Source organism: Mixophyes fleayi, chromosome 1, assembly GCF_038048845.1.
Source record: "Mixophyes fleayi isolate aMixFle1 chromosome 1, aMixFle1.hap1, whole genome shotgun sequence".
Classification (NCBI taxonomy): Eukaryota; Metazoa; Chordata; class Amphibia; order Anura; family Limnodynastidae; genus Mixophyes; species Mixophyes fleayi.
The window spans coordinates 39,918,105-39,942,041 of record NC_134402.1 but is presented as its reverse complement, the minus strand read 5'-3'; the positions used below and the strand labels follow the sequence as shown (position 1 = coordinate 39,942,041).

Sequence of the window (23,937 nt, the reverse complement as noted above, 5' to 3'; positions counted from 1 at the left end):
AATATTGTAACCCCATGTTTAGTGTATCCAGCCAAACAGCTAATTGAGTCAAGCCATTCCATTGTATAATCAAGGTAACAGAGACGGTATGTCTAACAGTTAAAGTGTCCACTGATAGACCCCTGCTGAAAGGTTTGAGACATTTGACCCTACACCCTGTGTATACAGGCAAGAATATAAGGAGAGCAAAATGCCAATAGAGCTATTCTAGCGTGGAAGACACTAGCGAAAAGGACTCTGGGCCAGGCATCGTGGTGCCGCTGGAGGAAACCCTACCAGGACAGAGTCTGTGTGAACCAGTAACCCAGGCTAGGCGACACCATAACTGTCCAGCTAATCAGTAGTGGTAATATTGCGGGAGGATAATAAGACTTCGAAAGAGACTGAGATTATTATAGGATACATGCTACCATTTACCCTGTATCTTGTGAATGTCTTGTGGTGTTGTGCTGTCGTAATAAAGTCTTATTTTAGATATATTCTGATCTACCCGAGTGAGTTGTATCCCACAGAGGGTACCTGCCATCCCAGCTAAGGGTGGTATCCTCACACAAATCATGTGATGATGCAAGGGGTGCAATTTAGTTCATTATTTTGCACATAAGTTAAATACTGACTGTTTTTTCATGTAGCACACAAATACTTGATAGCTTTATTTTTACACTGAAATTTATAGTGGATCAAGGACATGCCCTACCCCAACTATAAATACGTTCCCACATTTTAAATTTACCTCCCCCTCCACTGCAACGTGGTTTTGCCCAGGTGCAAATTTACTCCTTTTTTATGCTTTGCTCTCCTTAATGAGTTCAGGCTCATTCTGTTTAACAGAATAAGAATATGTACTGTAGGCAAGAACCTATAGAGCTTGATTCATCATCGGATGTGAGTCCCATTGCTTGTCCTAGGTTGTGTGAAATTGGTCTGCACATGCTCTGAAACCATCAGTGAACGCAATTGTAGACATGTAGTAGATCTATCCCAATAGAGTGACAAATAGTGGCAGGACACGCCACCTCTCGCTTACCATGATGTTATATCTCCTTAAACCATCATGTAGGAAATCCTTTACAATTTATACTTACCTTGGAAGGATGCCTCTTTATGTGTTTAATGATGGCTAATATTGCCATTCTTTTTATTTGATATGTCTAACCTCATGTATATAAACATAGTTACTTATTAGAATCAGTTCATCCATTTATTTTAATTATCCTAGTAGTTATCATTGTCATCATTTAGGCTAGCTAGTCATAGAGGTCTTAAAGCATCAGTCCTGTATTTATCAGCCCTACATTTATAATTATGATTAGTATAATTCTGACTTGTTATTAGTCCAATTAAACATCTTAGCTTATGCAGAAATAAATGGAGTTTTACTACATGTTAGAACTATTATACATCAAACGGTCGTGGTCGCCTTTATATGTTTATTATTTTTTCAATGTTACCAATATAATCTGTTACACAAATCCATATTAGGGTTTTCAATTGGCTTGTATTAACCTTTGTTATGTAATTACATTTTTAATATTTACAGCTACCACCTTGTTTATGATAGACTTATTATCACCTGTATACTCATATGATCTGGTTGGCGTTTAGATTTTATTACAATGAATGTAGGCTCAGTAACAAATCATCAATTACACTCTATTAAATAATCATTTATTGTCAATATATAAGGAAGCACATTAGATGCTCCCTTCATACCACATCCCCTGAAGAAATCTGCTCCTGCAGATGAAACGCGTTGGGACACGCCCACATTTGTGACGTCACAGGATATCCGGTCCATGCGTTCCACTGTGGAACGCACGCCAGGCTCTCCATCATCACACTGCAGCATCGCTAGGGACACAGTTGATATCTGTTCCCGTGAGCTCCACCGCTAGCCTTCCTGTTTTCATCCTGTCTACTATAGTGATATTCGCCGGATAACCGCAGCACACATCAGGTATCTGGACAGTTTTTGTATCCCCCATTTGGATTATTGCTTTTTGCGTTATTAGGTCATTTCTTTAGTTATTTTTCCACCAGGACTTTCATGAGTGCTTCTATTTGGACTGTATTTTTGCACTTTCCGGATCTTCTACTTTTATTTTAATTTTATTGTATTTTTATTTTCTTATTTCATTTATTTTAATCCTATTGTTATTTCTGTTTTATTTCATGTATGTATTCATGTACAAATTTCATCGTCGTTGGAATCATTTATTCCTCCTTTTTCTCTGGAACTGTTTATTTATACTAATTAAATTCACTGTTTTTACTAATCTGCACTATTTCATGTTAAATATCTATTTCTATAAATAGTTTCCACCTATATTATAGGTTTGTTCTAGGCAATTTGAGCGCATTAATTTATTATACAACGCAATTGAATGCAATTCATGTCCACACGCAAATGATACTTCTAGGGGAAAGGGGGAAATGTGGGCGTTAAGGGGCAGACACAAGTAGGCAATGTACAGTAAAGGGCATGCCGAGATTGAGTGCACACACATTCATTCAATCCCAGCTGTGGGCTTGTCTTAGGTACATTGTTTTTCATATAATTTGCACCAGCTATAGGACAGGTGTAAGTGCTGAGTGATAGTGATGACTGACGTGTATGCATGCCAGAAACATGTGACAATGATTATAGTATTACTTGTTTTAAATTTGTTTTATAAAATATACTTTTGTTGCCTACGTTCTGATTGGACCGTATATTGCACATATAGATGTGCATATTCTGCAGTCTGTTGTCTACCTGCATATGGAATTACCATATAGCTAGAGCGTGCTTACAGCCAGATTCAAATGGAAATGTTTGTTGAGATTTATTTGTACTTGAATACGGTTGGACGTGGGTGCAAGTTACATTTGATTTTTGAAAACGCAAGTTGCGTTCACATTGTGTTCGGAGGTGACTCAAGCTCATAATGTTTGCAAGCAATTTTCTTTTACACTGCTCTCACCTAAATGAATACATAAAATAAAACGTAACATTAGTTACTATCGGTTACTGCACATTTGCACTTTATTAGTAAATAAACCCCGGTATGTCCAATGATCAGGCACTCTATCAGTGACAGGCAACCTGATACACTTCAGATCCACCTGGGCGGCCCTCAAACCTTCAATAGGGTTACATATCACCCTTAATCTCAGTGATGCTAAAACAATACATTTAATCAAATAAGGAGACAGCTATCTGTGAGAACATAGCTGGCATTTTAATGTAAAATAAACAAGTGCTACAAGCTATAACAAACTACTCTGATATCAAAGCAGAAAGGAAAACTCTCGGGAGGTATGTGCTACTCACAACTAAGGAACCGATGGAAGAAATCAATTTTACATAGACTATTGAGGCTATACCTTGTTCAGGTGCTAATAATACTTTGTCTTTTCTCAGGACTTACCTGAACCTGAGATGTCCCTCTCCCAGTTTTCTGGTGACTGAAGGGGCTTTTGTATTATTGTTTTAAAGCACATTTAGGGAAAGTTCCAGTTGCCCTGAAACACCCCATCATGCTCATGTCACTATTTCCACCTCTGGGATGAAGGGGCAGAGCTTTATTTTGCAGAAGGGACCCTCCTTCCTCCACACCATGCGCTATCTATTAGTATAATGGCAGCACGTGCCATTTAGTTTAAACAATGTGGTTCCCACCCCACTTCTACTTAGTTTAGTGGCACTGGCACATGTCCTTCACTACACCTTGTCCCTAGCCCACTCCTGATCCCCACCCCCCCCAAGTTTGTGTGTCTCTTGTCCCCCTTCCCCTGTGTGTCTGTCTCTATCACATCCCCCTATCTCTGCTATTCTGCTGCACCACTTTGCAAATCCCTAAACTGGTTCCCTGTGTCCTCAAGAATCAAATTTTAAAATTTAAATTACTCACCCTTACCTACAAAGCCCTGAACAACACTACCCCTGCATATATCTCAAATCTCATATGAAAATACTCTCCCTTCCGCCCTCTTAGATCTACCTCTGACCTGTGCCTTATCTCTTCTCTGGTAACCACCTCTCACTCCATACTACAAGACTTCTCCCGTGCTGCTCCCCACTTATTGAATTCCCTACCACGCTCAATCAGACTTTCCCACAGCCCCTAAATCTTTAGACTCTCTTTGAAAGACCTTATACCAAGTAATGCAATTCACACTAATGCACCCTCACAACTATCCCAATCTCCACTCTGAACCACAATTGCTCCTCTTGTTTCAGCTCTGCCCTCTTCCGCTTAGAATGTAAGCTCTCTAATTAGCAGATTCCTTCATACCCTTTATGTCTGCATTTTTTTGTCTACCTTGTATGTCCCTGTTTCCCCTACTGTACAGTGCTGAGGAGCACTGTGGCGCCTTACAAATCTACGGCAATAATAATAATAATAATAATAATAATAATAATAATAAATAATAATCTCTATTTCCCCCTTGTGTTTATCTCTCCAATCTTGTACATGCACCTCTGCCTCCCCATGTTTGCTTCTCTCTGCCTCTATGGTGTTTATGTGTGGAAAACAATATATTGTGTTTTAATAAGAAAAAATAGACAGACATTTCTCTAGAAAATATTTAAAGACTACAACTATTAAAAATGCTTTATTCAAAGAATAAAACATTGCTTAAAATTACACTAATCCAACAGAACAAGTATAGAAAACCCGCATTTGCCCCTGGGTTTCAGTTTTGTTTTACTCCACATCCTATGCCTGTGATTTGAGTAATTATTTCTCTGCTGAAGGAAAAACCCCTCTAGCCTGAACAGCAATCACCTGGGCCGTACACTATTTAATTGACGGAAAGATGCATATATTGTGCTTCTGCAGGCAGCCCACTACCACTACTACTGATAAGGGGGCAGGGCACCAACCCCCCCTAAAAAAATCTAGCTTCACTTCTGGCAGAGGCTACCTTCCATTACCTACAACCAGGTTGAAGGTTTATATAAGACCCGATTACTGTTGGGTCACTATAAAAATAAGGTGGCAATTACTGTATTTAGTAAAAGGACATTTCCAACTTACAGTCAGTACTGACAGGAGACTGACCCAGAGACCATCACTGACTTCTGAGAGCTTTGCCTTCTACTCATGCATCTGTGGATGAAGTCCAACCAGGGCACATTGTAATGACATGACAAATCTCATTAGGAACACTTTGAGAAGATATGTTTCAACCTCCACTTGTACTGTGGATATGTTTGTGCTCTTTACTTTCAAGCAGTGGTCGAAGTGGACTGGTGTACAGTATCATCAAACTATCTAACTCCTTTCACTTACATTTTCATTACATTTTCCATACCGCCACTTCTAAATTTTCACTGCTTACAAGTCTTTCTCTTAAGGACCTGTTTGGTTCCACTGACCATTATGAACCTCTGAAAGTAGTTTGAATTTCGTTTTACTTTGTTGGTACGGTAGTAAAGGGGCACTGTGGAGGTTAAACGTTAGGGGTAAAGCGACTGCTTTAGGAACAATTCAATTTACCCTGTACGTATTATTCCAATCAGCCAAGATCTTGTCTAAATTAGGCTAGATACACACTGAAGAATTTTCCGACTGACGTGTTATCTCAAACGATTGAACCTACGACTGAAGGTCCGTTCAGTCTGGCGTTTCATGCATACACACTGACACGATTTACTCTTCATCTGGTCCTCTAGTCTTCAGAGAATAACAGCACAATATTCATTCATACATGATTCTGTAAACTTTATGGAGATAGTGAGCAGGAGTGCATACATACTACATGATCGGTCTGTGATTGGTCGGAAAATATTAAACAGTAAGACCAACCAAATAAAAAGATGATCGACACTTTGGGACGACTTTATATCATCATGTCACTATACACACTCACACGATATCTGACCATCAGATGGCAGCTGATTGGAGGTTTTTCATGCAATCATGCGGCCAGTGTGTACCTAGCCTTAGACCTACCTAAGGGCCTATAATCCCATTAGAATGTGTGATAAGGAGTGGAAGTGTTCACTGACAACAAAAAATAAATTACAGCTCACTTTGGTGTCCATTATAATGAGTAAAAACCATCTTACTGGATGCCACTGGACATGCCCCACGACCTTGGAAGAACCTTTACTCCTGGGCAATCAGTACTGGTTGATCTCCTTTCACTCCTCTAACAGTGGTGCCCAAAACCCAGTGGATCCCTCCAGATATATCTGAATGCTGGTACCAGGAACGATGGGTTGGTATGAAGAATCCAACAACTGGGGGAATTGGAACTTTAGCTCTATTTATACCATTATTTGGACAACACAAAGGCATCCCTATTTTGCAGATTATAGTTCTTCAGGTGACAGCAGGACATATGAAGAAGAGTACAGGCTTACATTGCAGTCTAACGTTGGTCTTCCCTTCATTCTCTCGCTCTTCAAACTAGGAACTCCTGGCACAATTATACAGATTAAATATTATTGAACCTTACACAGAATGTTAAATCAGCCACCTTAAGGTTGAATCATATAATGCACATGGCACAAAACGTCCTAATAAAACGGGCACATTTAGCATATATACAGAATCAGCAATATTTCCTAATATCATTCAAATGATTTTCTTCTAGATTAAAGGGCACATGTCTACAAATCTGATAAGGAAAATGTTTAGCTGTTCATCGCAATAGACCATCTGTCCACCTAAACATGCGAATGGCTAATCACTGGAACTTCTGCCCAATTGATCATTATCTATCAGGGGCAGTAGCTTACTGGCCCTCAATAATACTAGTACATTTCCTATTCCAACATCTGGTACCTTGGGACCCTGGGGATGTGACAGTAAGTCAAGTGTGGCCTATAGGTATGGAGTGGACACTTGGGAAGATGTTCGGTGTTGCAAACATTACTAGTAATATACTAATAAAATATACTAATAAATTAGACATTTTAAATATAATTCTGTAGAAATACATATGCCAAGTTATGAGTTTTCCATTTGCAAAAGTAGAGACTACATCCAGCAGGTATGAACAGCTTTCTCAACATCTGGCCGAGCATCTGGCAGGCTGAGTTTTAGCAATAGTTGGAATTCTAAATGTTACTTATCTGTGGAGTAATGAGAGCAACATAGTAAATGTGATTACTACTAAATAATATTCATGAATACATATTAAAAGTTTGATTGAAAAATAAATCTTAATTTGTTCCAGCGATTAAAAAAGATTCCATTGCATGTGTGATTGATTAATGGAACCTTGTGACCTGTTAAAAAAAAAAGTAAATCCATGATTTTTTTTTTTTTTAAATCTTTTATTTTTATCTAAAAGAAACGTTTCAAAGTGTACCACAGAATTTAATCTTATTGAAGGCTCTATTAGCAGATTCACACATTTTCAGGGCAACTAATTTAAAATTCAAATGTTGGTAATGAATTGTCTTCCTTTGGTTGGTATCAAGGCTTTAATTATTTGCTGTTATAAAATTTCAGAAACAAAGAACTTTCTAGCTTGACATGCTTGGGGGTCTCGAAAAAATAAACATGTATTTATTAAACATGTGCATTTAAACCATGCACATTTATTATAACGGGTAAGCATTCCCATGTTGTGGTTTAAGTTTTTCTTCTTAATTATGAATATTAACCCATTCTGTTATACTTCATACGTATTTATAAAACCGGAATTTAAACTAGATATGCTCTTTTGATGCATGTGTGAAAGCGTCCTCTGTTAAACTGCACTGCATATTTTCCACTTTCAATTAGAACAGGTCAGATATATAAACTTTGTTTTACAGAGACAACTGTTATTGCTGTTTCTATTGCAGTTAGCAGTTGACTATCAACCTTTGTGTTGTGATTGTTAACTCTCAAATGCCTCCATGGGCTATAGGTTAGTGTAGCACTGTGAACATTCTAAATGGATATAGGCTGGTTTAGCCCTGATTAACTACAGGCTGGTTTAACTCTAACATTCTAATGTTGTCATTGGTTACATGGTTGATTTAGCCCTGTAAATAAACTAATTGTCTGAACGGCTGCAGGCTGGTACTAGCCCTGTAAACATTCTAATGCTCTGATTACAGATTGCAATAAAAGGGTGCAGGTTGGTTTAGCCCTATCACGTTCACTTACACTCACAGTCATGCTATATTCCTCCATCAACTGGTTGTCACAGCAATATTCGCCTGTAAGAGAAAAGGGGAAAAGGGTTTAGACAAACTATATTATATTTTGTTCTTTGGAAATACAGCGAGCCAATCCAGTTCCTTCTGAGCGCATAGAACCCAGTTTTAATATCTTCAAAAGCTTCTATTGCATAAGTCACTAAGTTAATCTGCCTCAAGATCTATCTTCAATCTCTTATGTTTTTTCATAGTTACTTCTCACCTAATAACCTGTATTAAACTCCCCACATTGGAGACTCCCCCGGGTATGCTCTAGTAAACCAATTTTTTCTCCCACGTTTTTTTTTCAACTTTTTGTTACACCTTTTTCTTTAGACCCCTACTTTATTGGATCCTTGGGCTGACCCTCATCTGATTCTTAAACGTAACTATTTTATTTAGATTAAGGCAGACATAGTCTTCCTTCAGAGTACTTATCTTTCGAACCCACAGCCAACATTTATAAGAAAACAGTTCTCCCATACCTCTATTGCATTGGCCCATTGTAAATGTAAGGGTGTAGCCATTTTGGTTCTAAATGGCATTTCCTTTGCTCCTTTGAAAACAATATCAGTCCCTGATGGGAAATTTTCTAATTGTAATTAATAGGTATTGCCATCATACACTAACCCTGGCCTCACTCTAAGCACTAAATACCATCATGCAACATTCTTCACACAATTTTTTGATCAACTTTCTACTATGATAGGTGGGGCCATCGTCCTAGCAGGAAACTTTAATAGAACGCCTTCCCCTATTGGTTACATGGTGCCATCACAAGAAGTCAAAACAAACTGGACTCTGTGCTTTCAAATAAATTTAAGGCTAAGCTTACATGTAATGTAGTCAAAATTATTAAGGACAATCGGGGTAACCTACTATTTGACCCATTAAAAACTGCTAATTCATTTTGCTCTTTTATGCTGCAATATATAGTAAAATAGTTCACATGTAAAACAAGCTTTTCAATGGTCTTTCATTACTCTTCCAATGGAAACTTATTTACATTCTTGCTACTTTCTTCATTTACCTCCCACATAAATAGACTTTTTGAACTCTGAAATCCCCTAAGAGATACCATTAGCCATTAAGACCATGATCCAGATGACTTTACAGATCAATATTATAAAATATTTTACAAACTCCTGGCCCCTAGACTTTCAACAACTTTCAACTCATTTATTAATGATATGCATGGATCTATCTTCTCCTCGACCTATAATAATAATTATCCACAAACCAGGAAAAGACCCTTTAAGCTGCTGCCCAATTTCACTTTTAAATGTTTGCTTGTACTATAGTTCTTTCACACAGAGGGCCCAAGTACTGTGCTGGGAACTTCCAAGGTCCAGTTGGTCAATCCCAGGATGGGATGGGCGTATGCTTTGATGAAGACCTATTTCAGGTTGAAACGCGTCGGTCACTCTCTCCATCCTGGGATTGACCACCTGCACCTTTGGAAGTTCTCAGCACAGTACGTGGGCCCTCTGTGTGAAAGAACTATAATACAAGCATATACCATCGACCATATCTGGTAAGCGGGCATTGCTTAATAGTGGAGAATGTTATCAATTTTTTTATGTTATATTAGCAATATTTTTTATGATTTTTTTTTAATAAAATGTGGTAATGAAGGTAATACACTATTGCACCATCCTTCTTTTCTTTCCACATATTTCTTTTATGTGAATATGAGCACCTTCAAGATGGATGCCACACAGTCAATATAAGAAAGGACTTTTACCCTTATTGGTCTGAGTGATAAGGACTTTTTTAAGCATTTGATATATGTTATCTGATTTATATATGTTTTTTCCATTTGCCATATACGCTTGTGCCTTATTTGGTAGCGCCCAGAGATGATTATAGTTCTTTTGCTATTTTTGTACATTTAAGGTTTGTTGGTGACAATCCAGATATTCATTTTAGGCAGCTACCTAGGAGCGCTCTAGGCTGTACACCTCGTTTATACTAAAGTCAGATAAATCTGCTCGGAAGCTAATTGCCTATTTGCTTCCAAATAGAAGTCTCCTGACCCTACTCAACTCTTTTCTTTAATTTTCAGAATATTCTCTGCTTATTCAATGTAATGTATGAGTAGCATATTGAGAGTTACCTGGAAACCACTTATTCTCTCTTCAAACCCATTGTTATTATTATTATTATACATTTTTATTTATAGGGTGCCACTAGGTGTCTGTAGCGCCGTACAGGGACAAACGAATTACAATACGAGGTGAAACAGCACAGTACAGTAAACAATAAGCACAGTAACTCAGTAAGCTCAAAGCACAGCTAGAGATGGTGGGTGAGGGGAGAAGGGAGATCCGCATACGACGGAGCCCAAGAGGGAGGGCACGGATGATAGGGAGACAGGGAGAACCCCAAAGGGGAGAAGAGGGAGCGAGAGGAGACGGGGGGTAGAGGGTCCTCGAGGAGTAGGGCTAGGTAGCTGGAGAGCAGAGTTAGAAGTGGTGGAGACAGGAGGAAAGATGGCCCTGCTCAAAGGAGCGTACAATCTAAGGGACAATGTTCTAATTGCTAGAACATTTAAAAGCATCTATACCGCTATAAATTTTTGAAAAATGTTCATTTGATATTAATGATACCCCTATTACTGGTGAATTCTATTTTCACAATTCCCTTCGTCTCCACATTACACTTCACCTTTCTTCCTATATCTTTCATCTTTTTCCCATTTCCCTTTGCAAAATAGTTATGTAAGATCCTCAGCATGTTGTAATTCTTCCTATGTTTTGGAGTTATGAATATCTGTCATGCTTTCTAGAAAGCCCATTTGTTTTATATTTGATATTTAATTTCTTTAATATCTTATTAAATAACTGTAATCGATCATTTAACATATATATTTCATATATAATATTTATAATTAATATAATTCATATATATTTAAGTAAATAAATTATATAACAAACCCTTATATTGTATTTATGTTCAGTTTTACTTGGTTTTAACGTGTACCACTGTATGAACAGTCTCTCAATAAAATAAAAAACAAAGCTAAAGTATGTTATATGACAGAGAATTAAAAATGATCAAAATTAATAAGCAGTAAATTAATAAAATGTTCAATTTATTTTTATTGTGACTTTTTTCATGAATTCAAGATTTTAATATTAAGTTATTTTTTCTACCATTTGGGAATAATTGTGTCGTGTGAATAATAAGATTGCATACTATGCATATATATTTTTTCATTTTTTATGGAGAGTCTCTGGTTTCAAGGGGCATCTGATCTCTGTACTTATAGATGTCGGATCATGAAATATCAAGTGCTGCAAATTTAAACCTGACTCGACTGCATGAATATATTACCGCTTTTTACTCTCTTTTTTGTTTAATGTCACTGAATGCTCTGGAAAGTGTTTATTCTTTTAAAAAAGAGGATAAATCAAAGAGAGGGAGAGAGAATCAGATATGCATTAAGTATAATGAAATATCTCCACTTTTGTAATTGTGAACAATGGCAATGGGTAAATTATGGCTTGTGACATTTACAGTTTAATGAGCCATTAAAGCCAACCGCAAGTGAATAGAAAACATCACCTTGTAATATTCTAAAATAAAATACGTAAAAATACTATGACAGAACTAAAGAACCCCACTCAAAATGTCAAATTTAGTATTGGTTTTTGTTCCCTTTGTTTAAGAATATGCAGAGATATACTTATTTGGGTTGTGCAGTTATCTCAATTAGCCGAGATCTTTAAACCCATCAGTGGTCGACTTACATGCAATGGAAACTCAAGTATAACTGTGCATTTCATCTTAACAACACTATTTCAAGTTTTGGGTGGAGGTGTTCTTTAAGGAGCTTCAAACAATTAATTTTTGGGTAGAGATCATCTTTAAACTAAATAATGTCTAGCCTTCTTAGCGCAGTGCACGCCAGATACGATTCTCTAATCTTCCCTTTAAGGCTTATTGCTGTTGCTAGGTACACACTACAGAAATTTCCACCAACTTTTTATGCCGAACGATTTTACATGCGATCGATGGTCCGATCGCTCGGTCCATGGACTGCACACACACTAGCCTTGTTTAGGACGATAAAGGGAAGTGCGGACGTCCCTTTAGTGACTTTTTACAGCCATGTTGTCGTGAGCAATGATTGTAATTTCGTACTCACTGTTATGGATCGGTCGGAAGTTTATACACACTACACAACGGAAACGAGATTAGAACGAAAATATTAAACGGTACGACCAACCAAATGAGGCGACAATCGTCCATTTGGGCAGACTTTCGACCATCGTGTCACTACACACACTGACCCGACTTTTGAACGAGCGGTCATATGTCGGCTGATTGAGCCGATTATTGGACGAAAACCGTGTAGTGTGTACCCAGCTTAAGTTACTTACAAAAAGATTATCTTCGCGAATCACCACTTTACCTAAATTATTTATATCCATTTGTACACATAGACACAAAATGGAAAATAAATTTGGAAGCCTAATGTAACCTCTTATGTGTGGTGGACAGTTGCTATCTGATTCATCTCTGATCTAATAAAATACCTATAGAATGAGTTCATGAACTAGCAAACAGTGTTTGTCGTTACTGTTCATGTCAACGAATCAATTAAATAAGGAGACTGAAAGTGTAAAAGTAAAAATATAGATATTACATTTATTTACATTAAAATGAACCTAAGTTACATACATATAGTAATCAAATGAAGCAGATCTAACTAATACAGCATTTTCTTAAATGAATCTCGTCACACATACCAATAATGTATAAAAATACTAATAACATGACTGATTAAATACCCATTACTGGGAAACTTACCATAAGTTTGACAGGTTTAAGAGGCATTTGAAATATATTTGCTCTGGTCTGTATATCTTGGCATGTATAATTATAGACAAATATAACCACACTTATTTTACTATTTTCACTATAACTCCCATTTAGTTTTCCCAAGTGCATCTTATAATCCTTATTTAAACTCCCTGTGCCCTTATCACTCATCTTGGTTACCTGCCAAGTCCAACCATCCTGCGACAGGTCCATCAGATAGAAATTTAGAGAATCCAATAATTCGAGCCAAGAAATACATCTGGCTTTACAAGGTCAAATGCATTTCACCTTGTATTATCTTCAAGTTTCCTGCTTTCAACTTCTAACGACAATAGAATTGGTGTTACAGAGAACGCTGCTAGATATTTGAACAAATATACAATATATAACTAAATATATAAGCTTATTATCATACTATTAAAAATACACAGCATGAACTGTGAAAGAGTAAACACTTAGCGTGGGAAGTATAGCCTATAAGTATTTACTTGGCACATCACATAGTACGACAAAAGGGAAAATACTCTGTAAGAACTACATGGCAAAAGTAAATACTATGTTTATAATTCCAGCATCCACCATATATGGTTCAGTGCCCACAATAACAGCTCCAAATACACAGCCTTTATGACCATGTTTCATAGCCCCAAGCCAACGTTTTGTAATATTCCCTACATGATATAATAATATGCCAAGAGGTAAGCCAAACATAATGTAACATCATGAGTAATAAGTTCAAAAAGATATAATATGCCAAATAAAATGCTCACAATGATGCAGTAGGCCAAGCTGACCTGTACTGCTAGAAAGATGTCCTGTTAAATGCCCAGCAAGTTACTCTGGATGTGCCCAGCTCATTGAGCTCCCTCCCTCTTCAACTGTGTGTATCCAGCAAATCCCACCAATAATGTGACGCTATTACATGTCACATAATGGAACATGTCACTGACTTCTACCTGTGATGTGACAAAGTGACACTGGCCCCTGTGTGCCAATCCCGGGGATTTCCCCAAACTTTTCACAACATAGATGTGGGTAATAAAATAAAATTAAATAAATTGGAGGTGTCCATGAGAAACGACCAGACATGAGGTGAACCCCTGATGAAGCACACTAAGGAGGTCGGCAGGATTTTGTGTGGGTGGTATATTGCATTTTATGTCTCTAGTTAATTGTGCCTGGCTTTGTGCTTTCTCCACAAACAGGTTTATATCTTACAGTACAATAAAGCTAGTCATCGACTTTGACACTTCTATGGACTCAGTAAAGGTCATTTGGCTTAGCCTCATTTATAATCTTAAATACATTATGAGAGAGATTATATCATTATTGTCTTTATTACACGTTTCACTCTAACTTATTTTTTCCCGACCAATGTGTTTTCCTGTATGAAGTCCGCCTGGAAGGTGTAAAAGATAACGCTGTAGACGTTGTAATCCAACTTCTGATTTTGAGGAATATGCAAAGAGAAAAATGTATTAAGATCCCCCATTGATCTGAGGACGGCGTTAACCATTGAATCCTATTTGGAGAGCATTGCGGTAGAAGGATCTTCTGATCATTCACGCATCTTACCTGTTCTCCTCTCTGGCAGGGCCAGATTAAAGGAAAGGAAGCCCCTGGGCTATGGGGGCTTCCATTCCCCCGTGAGTGCCCCCCCCCCCCCCGGTGAGCCGAGCCTCCCCGCCCCCACCCCCCAAGGCACTTACCTCCTTCTCCTGGCAATGCGGTCCTTCCCCGGCACGCTGTACGCTCTTTACTGAGGAGGTCTCGTGAGAGTGAGACTCACGAGATCTCCTCAGTAAGGAGACTACAGCGCGCCGGAGAAGGACCGCAGTGAAAGTGTTCAGCAGCATTGATATCTTCGGGGGCGCCCCCGACCGATCAATACTGCTGTTGAGCACTTAAAAGGGCCCCCTGGATGCCCGAGGCCCCTGGGCTATAGCCCAGTTAGCCCTATGGTTAATCTGGCCCTGCTCTCTGGTCACTATCGCAAAGGTGGTTTTGCACATGCGAGACCTCAGGTCTTCGGATCGAGCATGTGCAGATCTATTTTACAACAGCGGTTTGCATCGAGATTGAAGAAAACAAGCGGTGGTTAGACAAGTTGGTTCACCGGAACAGGCATCGGAAGTGCTGGACCGGCAGGACACTTTTATTTAATGCTCCCGATCTTGGAATGATAATGATCGTGTCAAAAATAGGCTAGTTAATAAATCTGTCCCATATAATTTTTAATAGTGCACAAATACAACTTTTTATTATTACATCAGATCTCTTGTCACACTCAGTCCTCTTCTCAACGTCAACCTAAATCTCTTACCGTGCTTATCCATATTATCATTTCACTATAGTAATCTATCTTATGTATCACTCAGCATCTTTTATACATATTTTCCACATTTATTTTTCATATGTATAGTCTTCTGGGTAAGCAAAAATGGCAGTATACTCCTTGTATTACATCACAGAGGCTCTCAATCTAATAAAATAAGGTATTAAACTAATTACGTGACCTATTTCAATGATTCATGCCTGAAATGAGGGAAATCTGTATTTCAGTTCTTGTAATGTTTTGCATGCATCTAACAAACATGTTGTGTGCTATTTTGAATACACCACTGGGGTTATTCCAGGCTCGAGAGCCTGTGATAATTTATTTAATTGCTTTACAAAGACTCTCAGCTTGATACAACTATACTCCTACATCGGTTGCATGTGTTTGCAAAAAATAGCCCATTGTTAAATGAATATGTATTATACATTACTATTTTCTAACTATAGGATGTAAAGGAATCCGCTCCCCATGCATATTAACAACACATTAATTTACAAGTTAACTGATATTAATGTCAAGCAAACACAATATGGTTCCTTCCTTCATATCAACAATCTGCTAATTTTTCCTGGGTTTTATTGGGTTTTGTAAAGATATTAAATGTAGTCATTATTATTAATTAACAAGAGTGCTAAATAAAGGAACTGCAAACCAAACCATTTGTTTCATGCAGCTAAACATTCTGAAGATTATATTTCTAAGATAGAAAGAATATATATGTAGTCTCTGTAAGACATTATTTTCAGTAATGAAGTTACTGTAAGAATTTCCTGTTAGAAGTCGTTAAAAATATATAATCATATTTATTCAGGGATATCTGTCATTTTGTAGAATGCAGTAAATAAATGAAAAATATATAATCTGCAACATCTCCACTTTTTCAAACCCGCAGTTTAGTTAAATATACCCTTAGGTGTTGTTGGCTGCTTTTTTAATTTTTCATTTTTGACACCACTATGTATTTATATAATATACATTATAAAGTTGATTTATGCTTTTAGATAATGTGAATTTTTCAAACTATCCAATAGTGTTGGGAAAGCAAGAAGCCTATTTCGCCTTATATCTGGTACATGTAAAACTTCTTAGATCGCTTGGAATTAGTTTACATTTTATATATATTATAGTTTATATATGTTCTTTATATATATATTTATTTATATATGCAGCTTATGTTGCTAGGCAACATTTTGGATTATGGGTAATCATATGTTAGTATATAATATATATTAATATTGCGAGACTGCGGGCTTCTTGTTATGGCTTTACCTTATTTTATATGACATTATACATTGGTATATCATATGACGGAATACCATTCAGAAATTCCTATAGCACTTAAAAGGCGCCACAACTATTGGATGAATTTAGACAGCATATAAAAGTAAAGGAGGTTGCAGAATTAGACTGTAAGTCCATTTTATATATTTTTTCTCTATGTACATTGTTCGTAATACTTTTTTTTATCTTTAAAGATTGAATAGAGTATAATGTCATATAACTATGTATAAGAAATTAGAATTTTAGTTTTTTATGAAAATGGGATACCTTGACACCCTAAACATGGATTGCCTTGAAAAAGACTCCAGTGGGAGTGAAAGATCCTTATACGTTAAATTCAGTAACAGAAGGAAAATAATTTACCATCCATAGTGTATAAATCCTAATAATTCACTCAACTTTACATGCTGTTATTCTCAGACGCTTCTAGTAGGAGTGTAATTACAACATTTTAGAAGGATTTCTATAAATGTTATTACTACCTGTTTTTTGGTGAGTTTGTATTTTAGAGTTTTAATAAAAACATTGTTTAAATGGATAACATGCTATAAGTGGTTATTGTTCTCTTTTTCTCTACACGTCTATGTGAGGAATCTGCTAATGAAAGTAAAGGAGACCAGCAGAGCTTAAAGACCCAGCTCCTGAGCACTGATATCGTTGTGATTTGTACATCTATGTTGATGTAGGTGCAATTACGAAAGCGCACTGGATTGCACCTGAGTGGTTCATGTCGTTAGGTGAAGCCATAAAGACCATAATACCTACACTATTTTTAGATTTCCAATGGTGGTGGATTAAAGTAAACAAACACTAATCTAGAATTTCTAGACCATATTCTGATGTTTTTTTCCTTTATGCATATGGTCACCACTTCATGTCAGTAAAAAGACCTGACAAAGGACCCTGTGATTTGGATTGTGTCCCTTTGGACTTTATACTGCAAGTTGAATTGACTTTTCCACCACCTCTGATATTCTAACGACTTGTGCCAGTGTTTACACCCATTGACTGATGGGTCTGTGTGCATTGGACCTCCCGCAAACCATGGTAGATATACAGGTGATCAGACCACTCATCTCACACAGTTTTCATTCTAATCTATTCTATGTTCCACTTGCATGGTCTTCACCTACATTTTCACTTGGAAGCAAAGCCTCCTTTCAAAGAAGAAAGTGTCCTCCGTTCTAAAGATTCTTTTGATAATTTCTGTCTTGCTGTTCATTCTCTTTTGTTCATTGACTTCAGAGGAGTACCACAGATGCACCACAAATGTGAATCCTGAAGACAAGCAGAGCTGAGAGCAAGACTGTCATGTACTTATCTTCTGTTTTCATAGTTCACTCTCCTGTCTTCACACTCTACGCGGGTTGCTGTCTACACTGCATTCATTCCCCCTGAGCACATGATCACAGGGGGAATGAATCCTCCGCCCCTGCGATCGGATCCTGGTGCCTGGCTGTCACGGTGACAGCCAGGCTGAAGACAGAATAGCGGAGACCAGCGGCGGGCCCCAGGTAAGTCTGTGCTGAGCTGTTGTACCGGGCCCCCAGGTGAGCCTGGGCCCGGTACAACAGTACCCCCCGTACTTCCCTGATGGCGGCCCTGGTGATCCAACATAACAAGCGGTGAAGTTGGGTCTATGGGGAATGCAGTGACCTGCTTTGTGCATGTTAGGGCAGAAGAATCTCTGATTTCTCCTGATTTAACCCTTTGATAAATTAAAAGAAGAGCTGTGATGGCCATTCTCTGGAGGAAACAGCTGTTTTCTCCAGATTTTGAGCTCACCACCGCTTAGTAAATAGACCCCTATGTTTTAAATATAAAGAATATAACGGGTGGGGGGATTGATGTAAGGGCATAAGAGTTGATCATAACTGCTTGGGAACCTGATCATTGGGAGACAGTGATAATAATTGCAAGAGATCACATAAGTGACTTGCAAGATCGCTATTATATATGTATTGCTCCAAACTGTGATCGCTACATGTATGGACTATTCATTTTAATGAAAAATCTTTGTTGAAATATCTAACCAGATGGTGTTAACCATATTAGAGGATCTCAGAAAAAAAATTAGCAGCTAGAATTATGATACTAATACTGGGATTCGTGAAAATCTTGATCAACCAAGGGAATGATTCTGAGTAAGGAAAGAAGAAACTGAAGACAATAACTTCACACAACACTCAGCATTTATGTATAATTATTTGTTTATTTATAACCTTATTTAAGACATTTCATCCTGTCCTTAGTGTCCTGAAACAGGTGTAAAACAATGTGCCTCCTAACTAGATGTATTTGTACAATCCTTTATTGTACTGGGCCTGCATTAGAATGCCCTTTCCCTCCCTGTCCAGGCGCAGGCGAGCATAAGTTGCAGAATCGCGCAAGTCTGCAGAGGCGCTTATGCAGGCGCTCGCTTTCTGGGCATGGGCAGAGCAACTTCACGCAAGATACGCTACTTCCGTACCTCCGACTCTGTATCTTCTGTTTCTGTGGTGCTATATTCCTACTATAACTTTATTTAAGATATTTAATTTTGTTCTCAGAATTACATTAGTTGATTTGTTGCAAGTAATGAGATTTCAAAGCTGAAATATAAGAATTTATTATATTGATAGATCATAACCATTTTTATTCTTTTTGTTCACCTTTTCACATGTCACTACCACATGTGCCATTTGACTGTGGTTGTCATGGTAGTCCAGAATCATATATCATTAATAGCAACCTGAAGATAAAAAAAATATATAAGGAAAAACAAGGATATGTTCGCCTAAGGATGTGTGTTTTCAGGGAACCCCTGTCTATGATTAACGCTCTAAAGTCACGTAAAGCTCAGGCCCCAACGTCATCTTAAGAATATATTATAAAATGTTTTTTCCTGTATTGGAATTACATCTGCTGTCCTTTTTTTAAAAATAAATAAATACATATTATGCAGAGAAAGACAATTCCATCTGATCTGTTGCAGACCTCAATCTGATTTATCCCAAACCAAATAAAGATCAAACACTAATGCAAAATGATAGACCAAATTCCAGTTATTAACAAGCACTTTCTTTTCTGGCAGACTTGTAAGACCATTAGGCCAATTAACAATATTGTAAGACAACTGGTGGTCATTGTGCTTGATATGAAGGCAACTGACACTATCAGTTAGAATCAAATATAGTATATGTGGAATTATTTTCCCCTTGTTAGGAAATTAAACAAAGACCTGGAAACTTGGTCTAAACACTTTATCATGACTTGTGTGTGTGGTGGTTATCAGGATAGTTATCACGGATACTGTATTATTTTACAGTCTTATCTAGTTCCAAATATATTTGGTTACATTACAATGCTTGATGATTATATGGAGTAATAAAAGCCCAGAGGTTGGAGATCTATCTTGTTTAGATCGGTGACAAATGAGGGTAAGGTTGGACATTAAGGAAAATAATATATTAAGTTAGAACTCTAGCTACTTGATCTCTTTCTTGGGCATATTATGTTTGCCATTGAGCTTATGTCGATCAAATTTTTCACGGTGCGTGTAAGAAAATGTTGTACATTTATGATATGTTGGTCATAGAAGTGCTGTTGTCTGTTAATGTTTTAAGAGAAAAAAAATTATATACATCCCAAGTGTGGTCTCATTATTTTACAGATTCCTTGCACAAAGGACCTTCTGGACAAATGGCACTTATGTCAAGGCATTGTGTCATCTCAGATCTGTGAGAGCATGTTTGATTTCTTCCCTCTACCTACATCTTCCCTGTCCCTTGGATCCTAAACATCAGCGCAGAACAATTTTGCGCAAAATACTCTCCGCAAACTGGCGCACGTCTCACTCTGCATCAGCCCCACAGTGCTTAAAGTGCAGTTTCTTTGGTGCTATATTCATATTATTGTTCCTAAATGTAAACCACAATCATTTTAAGGAAGAAGAAGACTCTGATTTATTTTACTACTGTTGTCAGGGGCGCACGCAGGATTGTCAGGGGGGACCCCCCCCCCCAAAAAAAAGCGAGAGAGAGCTGCAGTGCTCTGTTTTGGCAGCGCTGTCCTATACAGCAGCCGCGGCGCTGTCAAAGAAGCGTCCGCGGTGGTGCTGTATACAATACAGCACCGCCTCGGACGCTTCTTTGACAGTGCCGCGGCTGCTGTATAGGACAGTGCTGCTATGGTGGCCACTTAGTTAGCGCAGGGGGGGGGGTTTCTGGAGACTCAGAAATTGGAAATTATGGAAATTGTGAAAATTGTGTTTTTGTTTCTATCTAGATTAGTATGTATAGCATTAACATTCAGTTACAGTCATTTACAGACTATTTTCTAAAGATCTCTTGATCAGTGGCGGATCCAGGGGTGGTGGGTTGGAGCAATCGGGTCAATCACCCCCCCCCCCTCCCCCCCTTAGCAGCAGTGGGCTGGGCAACAATTTTGGGCAAAGGCTGCAGAAAGCTGGCTGGCTAAAACTTGTGACAAAACGTGGGCACAAATATGTGGCAGTGTAATAAATAATACAATCCCTATAAAACATTGTGGCATAACAGTGGAAGAAACTACAGTAGTTTCCCTTTCTCTAAAAAAGAACCGGATTTAGGGGCAATCAGACTGAAATTACGAGACAGATGAGTGATAATAACTTTTTTCCTCAATTACTGTAGTAAGATAATGAGTACATAAATGTATATGGTCCGGAGTGTGTACATCTACGTTTTTGTGTAATCAGTCATTTCTAAAATGTTACATGTTTATGATTCAACAACATCTTTCATTTTAAAGAAACGTGAGGTTTAAATCGTACGATTTATAATTTCTTTGGATACAGATTTGACAAAAAGTTTTCTAATGTGGCAACAATATTGAAAATGTGAACCCTCTTCATTTACTGTAGTTTTATCATTAATTCAAGAGATATTGGTCAGCGTGATTAAATGATAAATAAGGATAATTGTAAAGCGCTACGGAATTTGCTGGCACTATATAAATAAATGTTGATGATGATGATGATGATGATATTCAATATACTGAATATAGTGGACACCTCAGCGCTTCAAAAGTTAAATATATTGTAAGAATATATATGTTACAGTATAAGACCAGTGATTTCATACATAGTGTAATGATATGAAAGTAATGGTTTATAAGGAAGAATTATTAGTAGCGTAGCAATCACATTTGTCATGTGTATGTTTATGGTCAACTAGTTATAAATTGGTGATTTAAGGAGTAATTTAATATGATCCCGAAGATTATTACAATTATATAGATTACATATTGATTTCTATGTACAATGTAGTAATTTCTGTATGATATTTGCCACTGTTGTTATTGTGTAATCAATATTTTCCAAAGCTATAATCAAAAATATAATATAATACATATTTTTGGTTGTCAAGGTGAATCAGATTAAATATTACCAGGGATCTATAATGAAGGGGTCTCCTGAATCACCCCTGGGACTTATAGCTGAAGTATTTCCCTAGGTGTAGTATAGATTCACGTGGAGGCACTGTTTGCTCAATAATACCCAATGAGAGGGTGTTACATATCTCTATTACTTGAATTATCACACTGATAGTGGCTGTCTGTTCTCTGTTGTTGGTAAGTCTTAACATACAGATAACTAGAAGATAATTAGAAGGAAAGTTTCTAAAGTTCAAAATCAAATACACAGTTTATTCAAGTTATTCTGCAACTTAACACATGATATTAAGCAATCGCTGCAAGACTTTATAAAGTTAATGAAGATAAACTTATTTTGTTTGTTGCACTTTTTCCAGTAACAATGCGGGATAAATAGCTTCAGTATCAATGAAATTTGTCCATTTATGGGAGATATCATAATGAGTGATAAGCATTTATTTACATAATTTGGAGCACCTTACCTAAATATTCTACTTCATGTTTAAAAATGCCCCTAGTGTTTACTCCCACTGCTTCTGCCATTATACATCTAATTAAACTGCTTGGTATTGATCTTTAGAGTGATTGTCAGAGGATTCACTTTGTGATCATGACTATTATCTAAATGTGTAGACTTTTCAATGTCCTAGAAATGAATGTCAGTGATTCCTTATATATCGGATCAATCACCCCCTGCTTTAAATTTGGATGCATAAAGGATATTAGAATGTAGATATACTGAAGATTCTAAAAAAGGAAAAGAGGAGGTGTTGCATAGCAACCAATCAGATTCTAGATATCATTTATCTTGTACATTCTAGAAAATGATAACTAGAATCTGATTGGTTGCTATGGGCAACACCTCCACTTTTCCTTTGTAGATGTTTTAGTAAATCCACTCCAAGATGTCACTGAGGAGTTCCACGTCCAGATAAAACAATTAGGCTCTAGGGAGCACTTTTATATAGGTCACAAAATTCAAGTCAACTTTTAACGGTCTGTTCTGATTTACACTGGGGGAGCAAATTTGGTCATCACAATTCCCCCATTGTAAGCAATAACATCCAAACTCCCCTTTTAAACAGAGATTATTTACAGATACTAGATACTTATTTAAATGTAAAACAAACCAGGTTAATATAACAGTTATTGAAATTTCTAGACAAAATAATAAATGCATTTTAGTATTTTTCATACAGTGATAGTAAACAATAATTATTACTATTGTTTCTTACAGGGATATTAAACCAGATAATATCTTGTTGGATGAACATGGTAAGTAGAACAATTCTCTTGTAATGCTTCAAATGTATTATTGTGTTTTAAACATTTTTAATATTACCCGTTGGTTTCCAACCTTTTTTATATTGACGCTTGTTGAGACACCTTTACATGTGATTAATTTTTATATCACACCAATGATAACATATTTATAACAAAAAAGCATAATTGTGAGCAAAAATTTGTACTTTAGAATACAAGGCAAATTTTGGCTGATTACTTTACATCTCAATGGAAATATAATTCACATATCACCCATCATTTAAAAATCTTTCAAAACAGTTCTCCTAGGACATCTAAATTCTTGATATATCCAACCATTTATGACAATAGACTGGTTGTAAATCTTTGTTCTAACATAAGTAAGAATAGAAACTTCCTGATAACCTGTATTTTATTACTGTATGTACTTCTTGCAAGGAGATTAGTTATGCAACCGCTTTACATGAAAGAAGTGTTATACTGTGCTGTATGTGACTCACAGCGCTTGTGTGCCTACATAAATCTTAACATTGAATTTTCATACTGATTCGCTTATCTCAGAAATATCATATTGCATACCAGGCAATTATTATGGAAAATATGTTTTTTTTCTTTATCTCCTTTTCAATCTTTCTTCATCTTCTTTGCTAGTAAGCTGTAGTTTGTACAAGTGCTATTCTATGTAATGCAGAGTCAGAAGGTTCTC

At 37.0% G+C, this 23,937-nt stretch overlaps 1 protein-coding gene across 1 annotated transcript in view; it reads left to right on the top strand.

Annotated features, from left to right (window-relative positions):
• The window catches only part of STK32B (serine/threonine kinase 32B), a 274,895-nt gene that overhangs the window by 145,424 nt on the left and 105,534 nt on the right, over nucleotides 1-23,937 (top strand). The window contains exon 5 of the mRNA XM_075194650.1: nucleotides 23,206-23,243. Coding sequence (XP_075050751.1) covers nucleotides 23,206-23,243 — 38 coding nt within the window. The remainder of the gene's footprint in view (nucleotides 1-23,205; nucleotides 23,244-23,937) is intronic.